Source organism: Pan troglodytes, chromosome 18 (genome assembly GCF_028858775.2).
Source record: "Pan troglodytes isolate AG18354 chromosome 18, NHGRI_mPanTro3-v2.0_pri, whole genome shotgun sequence".
In the NCBI taxonomy this organism is placed as follows: domain Eukaryota; kingdom Metazoa; phylum Chordata; class Mammalia; order Primates; family Hominidae; genus Pan; species Pan troglodytes.
In genome coordinates this window covers 31,228,053-31,241,238 of record NC_072416.2, presented here as the reverse complement: position 1 = coordinate 31,241,238, position 13,186 = coordinate 31,228,053, and the positions used below count along the sequence as shown (strand labels likewise).

The 13,186-nt window shown below is 44.9% G+C and overlaps 1 protein-coding gene across 6 annotated transcripts in view; it reads left to right on the top strand.

The window, feature by feature from the left end:
• Positions 1 to 12,857, top strand: part of LOC129137415 (nuclear pore complex-interacting protein family member B8-like) — a 41,029-nt gene extending 28,172 nt beyond the window's left edge. For all 6 annotated transcript variants that reach the window (XM_063796919.1, XM_063796918.1, XM_054669095.1 and 3 more), the window contains 6 exons: positions 2,268 to 2,450; positions 6,055 to 6,154; positions 6,318 to 6,462; positions 10,556 to 10,616; positions 10,726 to 10,761; positions 12,112 to 12,857. In XM_063796919.1, coding sequence (XP_063652989.1) covers positions 6,362 to 6,462; positions 10,556 to 10,616; positions 10,726 to 10,761; positions 12,112 to 12,792 — 879 coding nt within the window. In that variant the 5' untranslated portion in view covers positions 2,268 to 2,450; positions 6,055 to 6,154; positions 6,318 to 6,361 and the 3' untranslated portion in view covers positions 12,793 to 12,857. The remainder of the gene's footprint in view (positions 1 to 2,267; positions 2,451 to 6,054; positions 6,155 to 6,317; positions 6,463 to 10,555; positions 10,617 to 10,725; positions 10,762 to 12,111) is intronic.
• The last annotated feature ends 329 nt before the right edge of the window (positions 12,858 to 13,186 follow it).

Below are 13,186 nucleotides of genomic sequence, written 5' to 3'. Positions count from 1 at the left end.
TTGTTCTGCTCAACACCATGTTTCTGAAATCATTACCATTGTTGTATGGTTCTCTAACTCCATCATTTCCATTTCAGACTCAGCATATGCTGAGTTCAACCTGATGAAGGGCTATCTCTGTTTAATTCACCATCTTGAAAGAAACATTTAAAATTGAGATGTTTTCAAGAATATATAGTTAAATCCTGAGGAATCGATGTAGAAATGTTATCACAAGCTGTCTGAACTTACTCAGGGGAAGTCTTCATCTTCACTCACATAAGAGTCTAATGGAATTAATATCAACAATCTTAGAGAAATCCCACACTATTCATGCCATTTTCATGATCTCCGCCTTGGTAATTTTTTTTTGAGACAGAGTCTCGCTCTGTCACCCAGGCTGAAGTGCAGTGGTGCGATCTCGGCTCACTGCAACCTCTGCCTCCCGGGTTCAAGTGATTCTTCTGCCTCAGCCTCCCAAGTAGCTGGAACTATAGGCGCGTGCCACCATGCCCTGCTAATTTTTTGTAATTTTAGTAGAGATGGGTTTCACCGTGTTAGCTAGGATGGTCTCAATCTCCTGATCTCATGGTCCACCCACCTCGGCTTCCCAAAGTGCTGGGATTGCAGGCGTGAGCCACCACGCCCGGCCCACCTTGTTAATTTTTAAGCACTAAAATTTGATCCTTATTTGTGAATGAAGTAATCTCTTCATTGTATTTTTTTTTTTTTTTACTTATGCTGAGCTTTAAATGACAAAGATTCATATAATCCAAGAGAGAAGTATTATTTAGAGGGATTCTTTTACCATGTGATATATAATAAATGCATCCAATGTTATACATCAATTTAAAAAACAAGTAAATAACTTTAAAGAAAAGATAACTACTGGCCAGGTGCAGTGGCTCACACCTGTATTCCCAGCACTTTGGGAGGCCGAGGCAGGTGGATCATGAGGTCAGGAGTTGGAGACCAGCCTGGCCAAGATGGTGAAACCCTGTTTGTACTAAAAATACAAAAATTAGCCGAGTGCGGTGGCAGGCGCCTGTAATCCCAGTTACTCAGTAGCTGAGGCAGGAGAATCGCTTGAACCCGGGAGGCGGAGGTTGCAGTGAGCTGAGATCATGCCACTGCAATCTAGCCTGGGTGACAGAGCAAGACTTTGTCTCCAAACAAAAAGAAAAGATAATTACTTTATATATACTTAGCTTGTCTTAGCCATGAGTGACGGGCTGCATGTGGCCCAGGACAGTTTTGAATGCAGTTCAACACAAATTTGTAAACTTTCTTAAAACATTAGGAGATTTTGGCCAGGTACAGTGGCTCATGCCTGTAATCCCAGCACTTTGGGAGGCTGAGGCGGGCAGATTACCTGAGGTCAGGAGTTCGAGACCACCCTGGCCAACATGGCAAAACCCCATCTCCACAAAAAATACAAAAATTTGCTGAGTGCATTGTCAGGCACCTGTACTCCCAGCTACTCAGGAGGCTGAGGCAGGAGAATCACTTGAACCTGAGAGGCAGAGGTTGCAGTGAGCCGAGAGCACGCCACTGCACTCCAGCCTGGGTGACAGAGTGAGACCCCATCTCAAAAACAAAACACCAAAACAAAAACAAAAACAAAAACAAATGGCTGGGCACGGTGGCTCACACCTGTAATCCCAGCACTTTGGGAGGCCGAGGCAGGCAGATCGCCTGTCAGGAGTTCGAGGCCAGACTGGCCAACATGGTGAAACCTCATCTCTACTAAAAATACAAAAATTAGTCGGGCATGGTGGCAGAGACCTGTAATCTCAGCTACTCGGGAGGCTGAGGGAGGAGAATGGCTTGAGCCCAGGAGCTGGAGGTTGCAGTGAGCCGAGATTGCACCACTGCACTCCAGCCTGGGCGACTGAGTGGAGCGGAACTCTGTCTCCAAAAAAAAAAAAAAAAAAAGAATTTTTTTTTTAGATCATCAGCTATTGTTAGTGTTAGTGTATGTTATGTGTGGCTCAAGACAACTTTGCTTCTTTTAATATAGGCAGGGAAGTCAAAAGATTGGATATCCCTGCTTTATACCAAGAAAGACAGCACCCCACATTTGCAATGCCTAAAAACACTACCAGCCATCTGAAAAACATGAGACTTGTAACTTCTGTTCTTTTTTGTAGCAGTGGAATCCCACGGTGATATCTGAGGGATGTGGTTACCTTTTGGAGGAGGTTGACGGTTTCTAAGGATGATTCTTTCTGAGTGAAATATTGTCGGTGTCATTGACCTTTTCATTATTTCAACTATTATTATTCCAGGTTATCAATACTCTGGCTGTCTATCGTCATCGTGAGACTGACTTTTGTGGAGGAGTTCGAGACCACCCTGGCCAACATGGCAAAACCCCATCTCCACAAAAATTGGATAATTTGATAATTATCATTATTGAGTTTCTGAGACCTTACACATTTACCATTCTCTTCTGCACAAATTACCTTTGTGTGAGTATACTAACTTTCTGTAGAGGTATACTTGTAATCACAAATAAGAATAAATTATATAAAACAATTCACATTTCTGGACTTCATTATGAATATGTGGTTTTACCCAAACAACCAGGGAAATGATTTATTAGCATAAGAATTATGAAAATGTCTGCCATTTACATTATGAAAATTAAATAGGTCGGTGTTTGTTTAATAGAATGTCAACAGAGCTTTTGGTCAAAAATAAGTTTTTTTAACCTTTGTGCTATTTATCACAAATGGAGTATGAGGTGTCGTCACTTAAATAGGAAATTCTTTCTAAACTCTTCTGCTTTATAGTTCTATCGTATGGGTGGAAGGAAAGCTTCCAATCTCCTCTCTGAAGATTCACTGCAGAAATGAGCTGACGACAGACAGCTTAACAGGAAAAGAAAAACATAGAACAGGCATAAACATGGGAACCAGCTGAAAAATGAGACTGCTAGAAGGGCCGGATGGTTGATGCTTAAAGAGCACCCTCTTCTGAGGGGAGAGGGAGATAGATGGAGATGTAGGCCAGTTTAGAGGGGCAGCAAATGATTTTTAGGGGAAATGAAAGAGGCCAAGGAACAAACAATTGGCCTGAGACAAAGTTCCTCTGAGGTCATAGGGACGAGGTGACAAACTGCCGGAAGGTGAAGGGCAGAACTGCACTGCGTCTCATGATGCAGAGAAAGCCCCAGAGAATCTCTTAGAACTGCCCTCCAAGAGAATCAATGAAAAGTGTGTCTGGGCAGGGTAGTTTTGAATGACATCATTCAAAGTGCATGTTCCCACTTGCAACTGGAGAGAGATCAGTATGTCAAAAGTCTGTACTTGGTAAGAATTTGGCTGCTAAGTTGTGCCATAATTTGTCTTTTGAGCCTTTTTTCCTTTGGGGAAGTTGAGCTCTACATTTTGTCTTGCCATTCATGACAGTAAAAATGTGGTTGTCTGGGGGCTGAACCTCCTTCTGAACAATGATCCAAGATAAAAGTACTAATACCACAATGCTTTTTTATATTCAAGGGAAGAGGAAGTATGTTTCAGTTTAACCACCTAGATAATTACACGTCATTTGGCACTGCCTTTCAAGATATGTAGAAAGCAGAAAATATATGAGTTATGAAGATATCTAGGCACATTTAACATTCTCTATGCCACTTAGTCCTGAACAGAGAATTTTCGGTATAAATTGGAGGAAGCTTTTTTTTCTTTTTCTTTTTTTTCTTTTCTCACCCCCGAGACGAGTCTCCCTCTGTTGCCCAGGCTGGAGTATAATGGTGTGATCTCGGCTCACTGCAACCTCCACCTCCTGGCTTCAAGCGATTCCCCTGCCTCAGCCTCTCAAGTAGCTGGGATTACAGGTGCCCACCACCATGCCCAGCTAATTTTTGTATTTTTAGTAGAGTCGGGGTTTTACCATGTTGGCCAGGCTAGTCTCAAAACCCAACCTCAAATGATCCACCCGCCTCAGCCTCCCAAAGTGCTGGGATTACAAGCGTGAGCCACCACGTGGGTCAGGGGAAGTTTTTAAATTTACCACTTTTTAACAGTTCCATTTAGGAAAGTTCAGTTGAGCTGTTGGACTTGGACGTCTTCGCACCTCTCATCTTTGTCCTTGTCATCTAGTCATCTATACCATTACCTCCTAAGCAGGGACATCATGGGTGCCATGAAGCATTCATGCGTGATGGCATTTCTTTGCTTGTCATTTCTTCATGTGTTTGACATTTCTCCTAGCTCCAAACTGGGCCAGCTACCTTTCCTATGAAATCTAGCAGTAGTTGTGGGATTGACGTGGTTGCTCTTTTCATCTTTTTAGATTACCCATTGCTTCTCTTGAAATCCTAGTACATGATTTTTTTTTTGATCCTATGTGCAGAAATCAGGAAAAAACAAATTCTACAAAGAATTTGAAAGATATTATTTCAGGCCAGGTGTGGTGGCTCATGCCTGTAATCCCAGCACTTTGGGAGGCTGAGGCAGGTGGATCACTTGAGGTCAGGAGTTCAAGACCAGATGGGCCAACATGGTGAAACCCCATCTCTACTGAAAAGACAAAAATTAGCCAGGCATGGTAGCAGGCACCTGTAATCCCAGCTACTTGGGAGGCCGAGGCACAAGAATCGCTTGAATCTGGGAGGTGGAGGTTGCCGTGAGCCAAGGTAGCGCCACTGCACTTCAGCATGGTTGAGAGTGACACTCCATCTCAAGAAAAAAGTCATTTCAATGACTACCTCAGGAGATTCATAGGTATCTGACCCACATCTGAGATGGGATTTGCATTGCATTTTCGCTATGATGAGAACAAATATTTAATATCTTAGAAGATTAAAAGCATACTGTGATAATATGGAAATCTTGGTGGGAATTCAGTCATTAGTGAGAATGTTTTGCGTTAAGTTCAAACCAGCCTCAATGAAGCTGATGTGAGGGAAGGGAAAGTGAACTCTGAGTAGAGCAGGGACAGAAGGAAGATGCTCCAGTGCAGATCAGGAAGGAGCAGGGGGTGAAATGTTACAAATTCTAGAACTCAGAGAGCTGAAGGTAATTACTTCCTTTTCAAGTTGTGAAACATGTTAACCTGTGGTAAAATACTTATAAGATGATAATTACCATCTAACCGTGTTGAAGTGTACAGTTCCGTTGTGTGAAGTATATTCATGTCATTTTTTTTTTTTTTTTTTTTTTTTGAGATGGAGTCTCACTCTGTCACCAGGCTGCAGTGCAGTGGTGGGATCTTTGCTCACTGCAATCTCTGCCTCCTGAGTTCAAGCAGTTCTCTTGCCTCAGCCACCCGAGTAGCTGGGACTACAGGCGTGCATCACCATGCTCAGCTAATTTTTGTATTTTTAGTAGAGACGGGGTTTCACCATGTTCCCCAGGATGGTCTCCATCTCTTGACCTTGTGATTCACGCGCCTCAGCCTCCCAAAGTGCTGGGATTACAGGCGTGAGCTACCGCACCTGGCCTTTTTTTTTTTTTTTTGAGACAGCGTTTCAATTTTGTTGCCCAGGTTGGAGTGCAATGGCACAATCTCAGCTCACCACAACCTTTTCCTGCTGGGTTCAAGTGATTCTCCTGCCTCAGCCTCCCGACTAGCTGGGATTACAGGCATGCACCACCATGCCTGGCTAATTTTGTATTTTTAGCAGAGACAGCGTTTCTCCATGTTGGTGAGGCTGGTTTCAAACTCCCGACCTCAGGTGATCCGCCTGCCTCGGCCTCCCAAAGTGCTGGGATTACAGGAGTGAGCCACCGTGCCAGCCTCATGTCATTCTTTGTGTGTGTGTGTGACAGAGTCTCATTCTGTCGCTGAGGCTGGAGTGCAGTGGTGTGATCTCGGCTCACTGCAACCTCCGCCTCCCAGCTTCAAACGGTTCTCTGCCTCAGCCTCCCGAGTAGCTCGGATTACGGGCGCCCGCTGCCATGCCCGGCTAAGTTTTGTATTTTTAGTAGAGACAGAGTTTCACCATCTTGGCCAGGCTGGTCTTGAACTCCTGACCCCGTGATCCACCTGCCTCGGCCTCCCAAAGTTCTGGGACTATACGCATGAGCCGCCGTGCCCAGCCGTCATTCTTATATTATTATTTCCTAGTTGTCTTTCCTGAAGACTATCTTCCGGTCTGAAAATGGACATGATGGATCCACAGATGTACAGCAGAGAGCCTGGAGGTCCAACCGACGTAGACAGGAAGGTATGGCTCTGTTGGAGTCCCCATAGTGTGGAAATGAGTTTGCCCTGGAAAGGGAAAGAACAGCTTCTTGCCCTCAGGTTTCTCACCTTCTCCTGTCCTCACTCTCACCAAGGGCTGAGGTCCATTTGTATGCACACAAAGAAAAGAGTTTCTTCCTTTCCAGGAAATAAAATTGGCCGGAAAGACGTCATTACTCTACGGAGACATATGAAAAGAAAAGTTACAGCTAAAATCCATAAGATGAAGGTGACAACGAAAATCAACCATCATGACAAAATCAATGGAAAGAGGAAGACCGCCAAAAAACAGTAAGATGTGCCTTGACACAAATACTGTTGTATGAACCTTGTGCCAATCAAAGTAGACAACTGTAAAGTCCTTGAGAATATTTTCTACAATATTTGTGGCAAATTCATTGGGTTCAAAATTGAGTTTGTCCTTTCTGCTTCATTAGTTTAAGCTGTATAATTCCTTTCCCTTCCTACATTCTTGTTTGTCATTTTTTCGGGGGAAGAGGAGTTGCTAGTACTGGCATTGGTTTTCCTTTCTCTCTCTTTTTTTTTTTTTTTTTTCCTGAGATGGAGCTTTGCTGTTGTTGCCCAGGCTGTAGTGCAATGGCACAATCTCAGCTCACTGCCTTTTGGGTTCAAGCGATTCTCCTGCCTCAGCCTCCCAAGTAGCTGGGATTACAGGTGCCCACCACCACGCCCAGCTAATTTTTGTATTTTTCCTAGAGATGGGGTTTCACCGTGTTGTCCAGGCTGGTCTCGAACTTCTGACCTCAGGTAATCCACCTGCCTCAGCCTCCAAAAGTGCTGGGATTGGAGGCATGAGCCACCACAGCCAGCCTTTTTTTTTTTTTTAAAATTTTTAGATAGAGTCTCGCTCTGTCGCCCAGGCTGGAGTGCTATGGTGCAATCTTGGCTCACTGCAACCTCTGCCTCCCAGTTTGAAGCAATTCTGCCTCAGCTTCCCGAGTAGCTTGGATTACAGGTGTGTGCCACCATATTTGGCCAAATTTTTTTTTTTTTTTTTTTTTTTTTTGAGACAGAGTCTCACTCTGTCACCCAGGCTAGAGTGCAGTGGCATGATCTTGGCTCGCTGCAACCTCCACCTCCCAGGTTCAAGCGATTCTTATCCCTCAGCCTCTTGAGTAGCTGGGACTACAGGCATATGCCACCATGCCCGGATAATTTTTGTATTTTTAGTAGAGGCGGGGTTTCACCATATTGGCCAAGCTGGTCTAGAACTCCTGATATCATGATCCACACACCTCGGCCTCCCAATGTGCTGGGATTACAGGTGTGAGCCACCGTGCCCGGCCCGATTTTTGTAATTTTAGTAGAGACAGGGGTTCACCATGTTGGCCAGGCTAGTCTTGAACTCCTGACCTCAGGTGATCTGCCTACCTCAGCCTCCCAGTGTGAGCCACCACACCCAGCCTGGATTGTTGAATTCAATGCTTGGGTCACCTCCAGATTCATTTTCACAGTCTTTCATGTTTTGGTCATATTACATTGTATTTTGCTGCCATATGACTGATCTTTTTTTGTTAAATGTGAGATACTTGTTAAAAAATATTTAGCAATGAATTGAGGCCTACTAGCATGTTATCTTGCTGCAGAAGAGATGGGAGTCTACTTCTGGGGGATGGTCAGGGGTCCTCCATACAGGCTGCAATTGAGGTCGTCGGTGCAGGCTCAGTCCCTACAAAGGCCAGGGTATTTCCTGTCCACCTCTATTCTGATGCATGACTCTTCTGGGTCTCAACCAGAGCCAGTGGACTTCAGTATGGGTCGCTTTCATTGGCAGACCCTCAATCCACTTGTTTTCCATCTAATCCCACGCATGTGTGCAAAAGCTGCTGTGCTTCTTTGCATCTCACTAGTTCCTTCTGGAATTCAGCAATGAAACTCAGGGAAATGGGTTCCAAATGCGAGGCTGACTTTCGTCCTGGGTTTCCTTCTTCTCCATCTTCACCTCATGTCTGTTTACTGCCATGTTAGCAATTTGATGTATTCAATCATGGGTTTTATATTCTGTTTGGTGTCCCCCATTGTTCTCATCAGAGATCAGAAGCTTCAGATGCACTTATGTCAACTCAAGAGTAGAATGCTTCCTTAGCTTCCCTCCAGAGTCAGCTTTTGTGTTTCCAGTTCCCAAGTGCACAGCAGGAGTAGCGATGTCCTCACTGGCTTCTCATTTGCATTAAACTGTGAGCTTCTTTAGCGTGGGGACAGGACCCCTGCTCCCATTGCATTCTCAGCACCACACCACACACTCCTTGTTTGAGGCCACTCCAGACAGCATGTGCTGAAGGACGCCCTGTGGTCAGAAACAAGTTCATTAACTTTCTCTTTGAAGTGTTTTCGTCCCTGTTTCCTAGCGTTCTGGGAATTTTACACATCCTTCCTATAAAACCAAGTATCAGGTGAGATCCCTAGGATCAGGACCATGAATCAAGTGGTGTGAGGGCAACACAGCAAACTTACCCTTTTTAGGCCGTTTCCTTTTTCTGCCCTCAATCTCTGTGAACTGAACCTTGTTAAAGTCAGTCAACACCAGGGTGGATGGTTTGCCGTTGTCACGTATTTTCAGGACATAACACCCTGACTTAGGAGCCATTTCGATCATTTGTAATTCAATAGATGCACCCAGCATTCAGATTGCCTTTTCTCTCAACCAGGATCTTTAAAGTCGATGACAAGAGTTCCAGTCCTGAATCATGGCAAAGTGCAGTAGTGAACTGCGGGGTTAATGACACCATATTCTGGAAGGATCTCTCTATGGCTGATGGTCTCAGTTCCGGCATCAGCCTCTGACTGAGAATCAGGTCTCACACAGGAGGAGTCAGATGAGGAGCAATCCTCTGCTTCCGATGGAGTTAGTTGTGATGAGTTGGTGAGGTCTGGTTTTTCACACTGAACTAAAATGATCTTTCGCTGTGTCAAGCACAAGACTGACCCCAGAGACACACATAGTGCACCTCATAGAAGCTTTTAATAGTCTTTATATTTACTAAAGAATGGGACTAACTATGGAACTATGAAGATGAGCTGGAAATGACAGGTGACTTGCCAGCAGGCCAGAGTGTGATTTTTTTTTTTGTCCCTCAATGGGAGGTGTCCATTCTCCCTTCAGTTGTGAGAATCAGTTGGTTCATTTGTGGGAAGGTTGCAGGGGGGATCTTTGAATCACAGCCTTCAGATGCCAGAAGGGCAGAGGGAATCCCACACGGGCTGGTGGATCATGTGTGTGCATTTCTCTCCCTTCTAACCTGAGGAAACTAAGCATGAAAGAATGTGAGCACGCAGAAAAGGAGAGGCAGGTATCAGAGGCAGAGGAAAATGGGAAATTGGATATGAAAGAAATACACACCTACAAGTGAGTTCAGAAACTGAACCCCACCCTCCTGGGAAACGCCCATTGGAGTGTTGTTTTTAACCTCTGTACAATGTTTAGATGCAGTAAATGCAGAAATAGAAACAAATGGTCAGAAGACATATCGTGAGAGAGAGAGAGAGTTCACAAAACAGAAAACAAAGTACCTTAATATTTACCAGTGACCAAAAGATGTGAAGCAGCAAAACGTCTCCTGACCCCATTGCCAGCTAGACTGTGTGGAAACTCGGTTCATACCAGCCATTCTAGGGGTGGGGTGAGTTGTTGTCATCCTTAGGAAAGTGTGTTGTTGTAGGATCAACCACATCCTTCAAAAGGACTATGCCTGTTTATAAGCCCAGCTGTTTCTGCCCTGTGAAACACGGTAAGGATATTAATACAAAGAGAATACAGCTTTATGATAAAAGATGCTCAATGAAGGATGAATTAGGGATATACTGAGAATGGGAAAGGAAACTATCATCTCCGAAGTCAGCAGGCAGTAAGCAAGAGGAGGAATCAATATAGCAACAGTTTGGATCAGACCGTACAGTTTTTTCGTTTTTGTTTTTGTTTTTGTTTTTCTGAGATGGAGTCTGGCTGTGTCACCCAGGCTGGAGCGCAATGACGTGATCTTGGCTCACTGCAACCTCCGCCTCCCAGGTTCAAGTGATTCCCCTGCCTCAGCCTCCCGAGTAGCTGGGATTACAGGTGCCTGCCACCACGCCCGGCTAATCTTTGGTATTTTTAGTAGAGACGGGGTTTCACCGTATTAGCCAGGATGGTCTCAATCTCCTGACCTCGTGATCCATCCGCCTCGCCCTCCCAGAGTGCTGGGACTACAGGCGTCAGCCACCGCGACCGGCTCAGACTGTACTCTTATAGCCATCTGAAATACGTTTTCTAGGTAGAGATAGATTGTGTAAGGGTACAGTTGTGAGGATAACAGAAACATGGCAGATTATTTAAAATCATCCTGAAAGTGGTGCTTTATCTGATGAAAGTGATTGTAATCCATAGGAAAATGTTTCAACGTGCGCAAGAGTTGCGGCGGCGGGCAGAGGACTACCACAAATGCAAAGTAAGGAGCTTCCTCCCCGCAGTTGCAGGATAGTTCAGTGCTGATGCAGATGATGCCACGGCTCTTAGACTCTCTCAACATTCAATTTCTCATGTGTTGGCTTTTTCAGATCCCCCCTTCTGCAAGAAAGCCTCTTTGCAACTGGGTAAGTTTGTTTGTTTTCCTTGCTTTTGAACATAGTCTGCCAGGTCAGGACATGGATACATTTTTCTCCCTACAGCTCTGTGCTCAAGCCCTGCAGAGGGAGATGGCAGAGAGAAAGGCTGCCTACAAGCATCACAGTCCCATCCCTGTTGGTAACCGTGTTGTGCAAAAACACCTTCATCCCCACCCAGTGGGGCCCCTGATCTAATATTCAAAGTGTCAGAGGTTCCATATTTGTAATAGCAAATGGGCCCTGACTGTAAATTAGTGAAGAGTGAATGTAACTTATTACCCACAGGGACAATTCCAAATGAAGGCCTTAAATGATGCTCAGCTAAGCTGGTTCTTGTGTGGCCTCTGTACCTTCAAAAGCTGCCGAGTCCTATGATTACACGTGATGGGACTTGCACACTTGAAGTGAAACACAGTTTTAAAACTTGCTTTGTTTAGAATTCCCACCTCATTTTTGCATGGACAAAAGTATTCTTTATGTCCTAGTGCACTTACAATTTGGTATTACCTGGGAGTGAAAAGAAATATTACAGCCATGCCTAACTGACTTCTTGAGGTAAGATTGTTCTGTCAGAAAACCCTCTCCCAGTTCCCCTGCAGCTCTTCAGGAATCCACATCTCTCCAGAGCTCTTTGTTCTCATGGGTGGCACCTCCAGAGTGAAGAAGATCCTTTGTCAAGAAGGGAAACAGAGGGGAAGTGAGAGGGGCCTGCAGGCAGAGCTGGAATCAACTTCCACTCTGCCTCTTGCAAGCTGTGTGACCCTGGGCACAATTTCTCGTTCCTCTGGAAACCTCTGTTTTCTTAGATTTGGAGCAGGGTGGTCACACTGACCTTGCAGAGTTCTGAGAATCAGAGACAGAACATAAAAGGCCTGGAAAACATTCTCCAAAAAGAAGCTGCAACATGTGTGGACAATGGGCTTTTCATGCCTTTCTTACTGTCTGTTGACCTGGTGCAAGAAACATGCTCTGGTGATGGCTGTGAGGGAGGAATGAGGATAGACATAGACACTCCTGTGTCTCAAACATGCTTCTTTATTACTCTGTTATGACTCTGTCTTCCCTGGGGCAGGACCCCAGCCTGCCTACATTTGCAGACAGACACAGTGGCATGTGGAGACAAGAGTGTGTCCCAATGACTTTTCTTTACCCCCCAGCTGTCAGCAGTACTCAGTGGAAGGGTGATATTATGACAGTGATACTGCTATTTTGAAACCTGGAGGATGGAAAGGTGCAAAAATCTATCACCAGCAACAGAAGGTGCAGACCGTGTTGGTGGCAGTAATTTTGTCCATCAAATGAATATGTGTGAAAACATTCCCTTCTTCGGCCCTACAGGTCAGAATGGCGGCAGCGGAGCATCGTCATTCTTCAGGATTGCCCTACTGGCCCTACCTCACAGCTGAAACTTTAAAAAACAGGATGGGCCGCCAGCCACCTCCTCCAACTCAACAACGTTCTATAACGGATAACTCCCTGAGCCTCAAGACACCTCCCGAATGTCTCCATCGTCCCCTTCCACCCTCAGTGGATGATAATATCAAGGAGTGTCCTCTTGCTCCTCTTCCACACTCTCCTCTTCCACCCTCAGTGGATGATAATCTGAACGAGTGTCTCCTTATCCCTCTTCCACCCTCTCCTCTTCCACCCTCAGTGGATGATAATCTGAACGAGTGTCTCCTTGCTCCTCTTCCACCCTCAGTGGATGATAATCTGAAGGAGTGTCTCCTTGCTCCTCTTCCACCGTCTCCTCTTCCATCCTCAGTGGATGATAATCTCAAGACTCCTCCCTTAGCTACTCAGGAGGCTGAGGCGGAAAAGCCACCCAAACCCAAGAGGTGGAGGGTGGACGAGGTGGAACAATCACCAAAACCCAAGAGGCGGAGGGCGGATGAGGTGGAACAATCGCCCAAGCCCAAGAGGCGGAGGTTGAGTAAGCTGAGAACACGCCATTGCACTCAAGCCTGGGCAATAAGAATAAATCCGTGGGTCGAAAAAAAGAAAAAAATCAAAAAATAAAACAAAACCCACACTCCAAAAACAAACTAACAAAGAATAAATAAATAATATAAAAATAAAATAAATACTGCAGTCCTTATGTTATTGCTTTGTTTCAGTATCTGGTATGATTGCCTGAGGGACCTGAGGTTTTTAATTAATTGTGGGGTTTTTTTTTTAATCTTTAGAAGTGTTTGGTTATGTAAAATATTATTATAATTATTATTATTTTTTTTTTTTTTTGAGACTGGGTTTTGCTCTGTCACCCAGGCAGGAGTGCAGTGGCTCGATCACAGCTCACTGCAGCCTCAACCTCCTGGGCTTCAAGCAATCCTCCTGCCTCAGCCTCCCAAGTAGCTGGGATCACAGATGTGTGCCACCACACCTGGCCAATGTTAAAAAATCCTTTAACTTT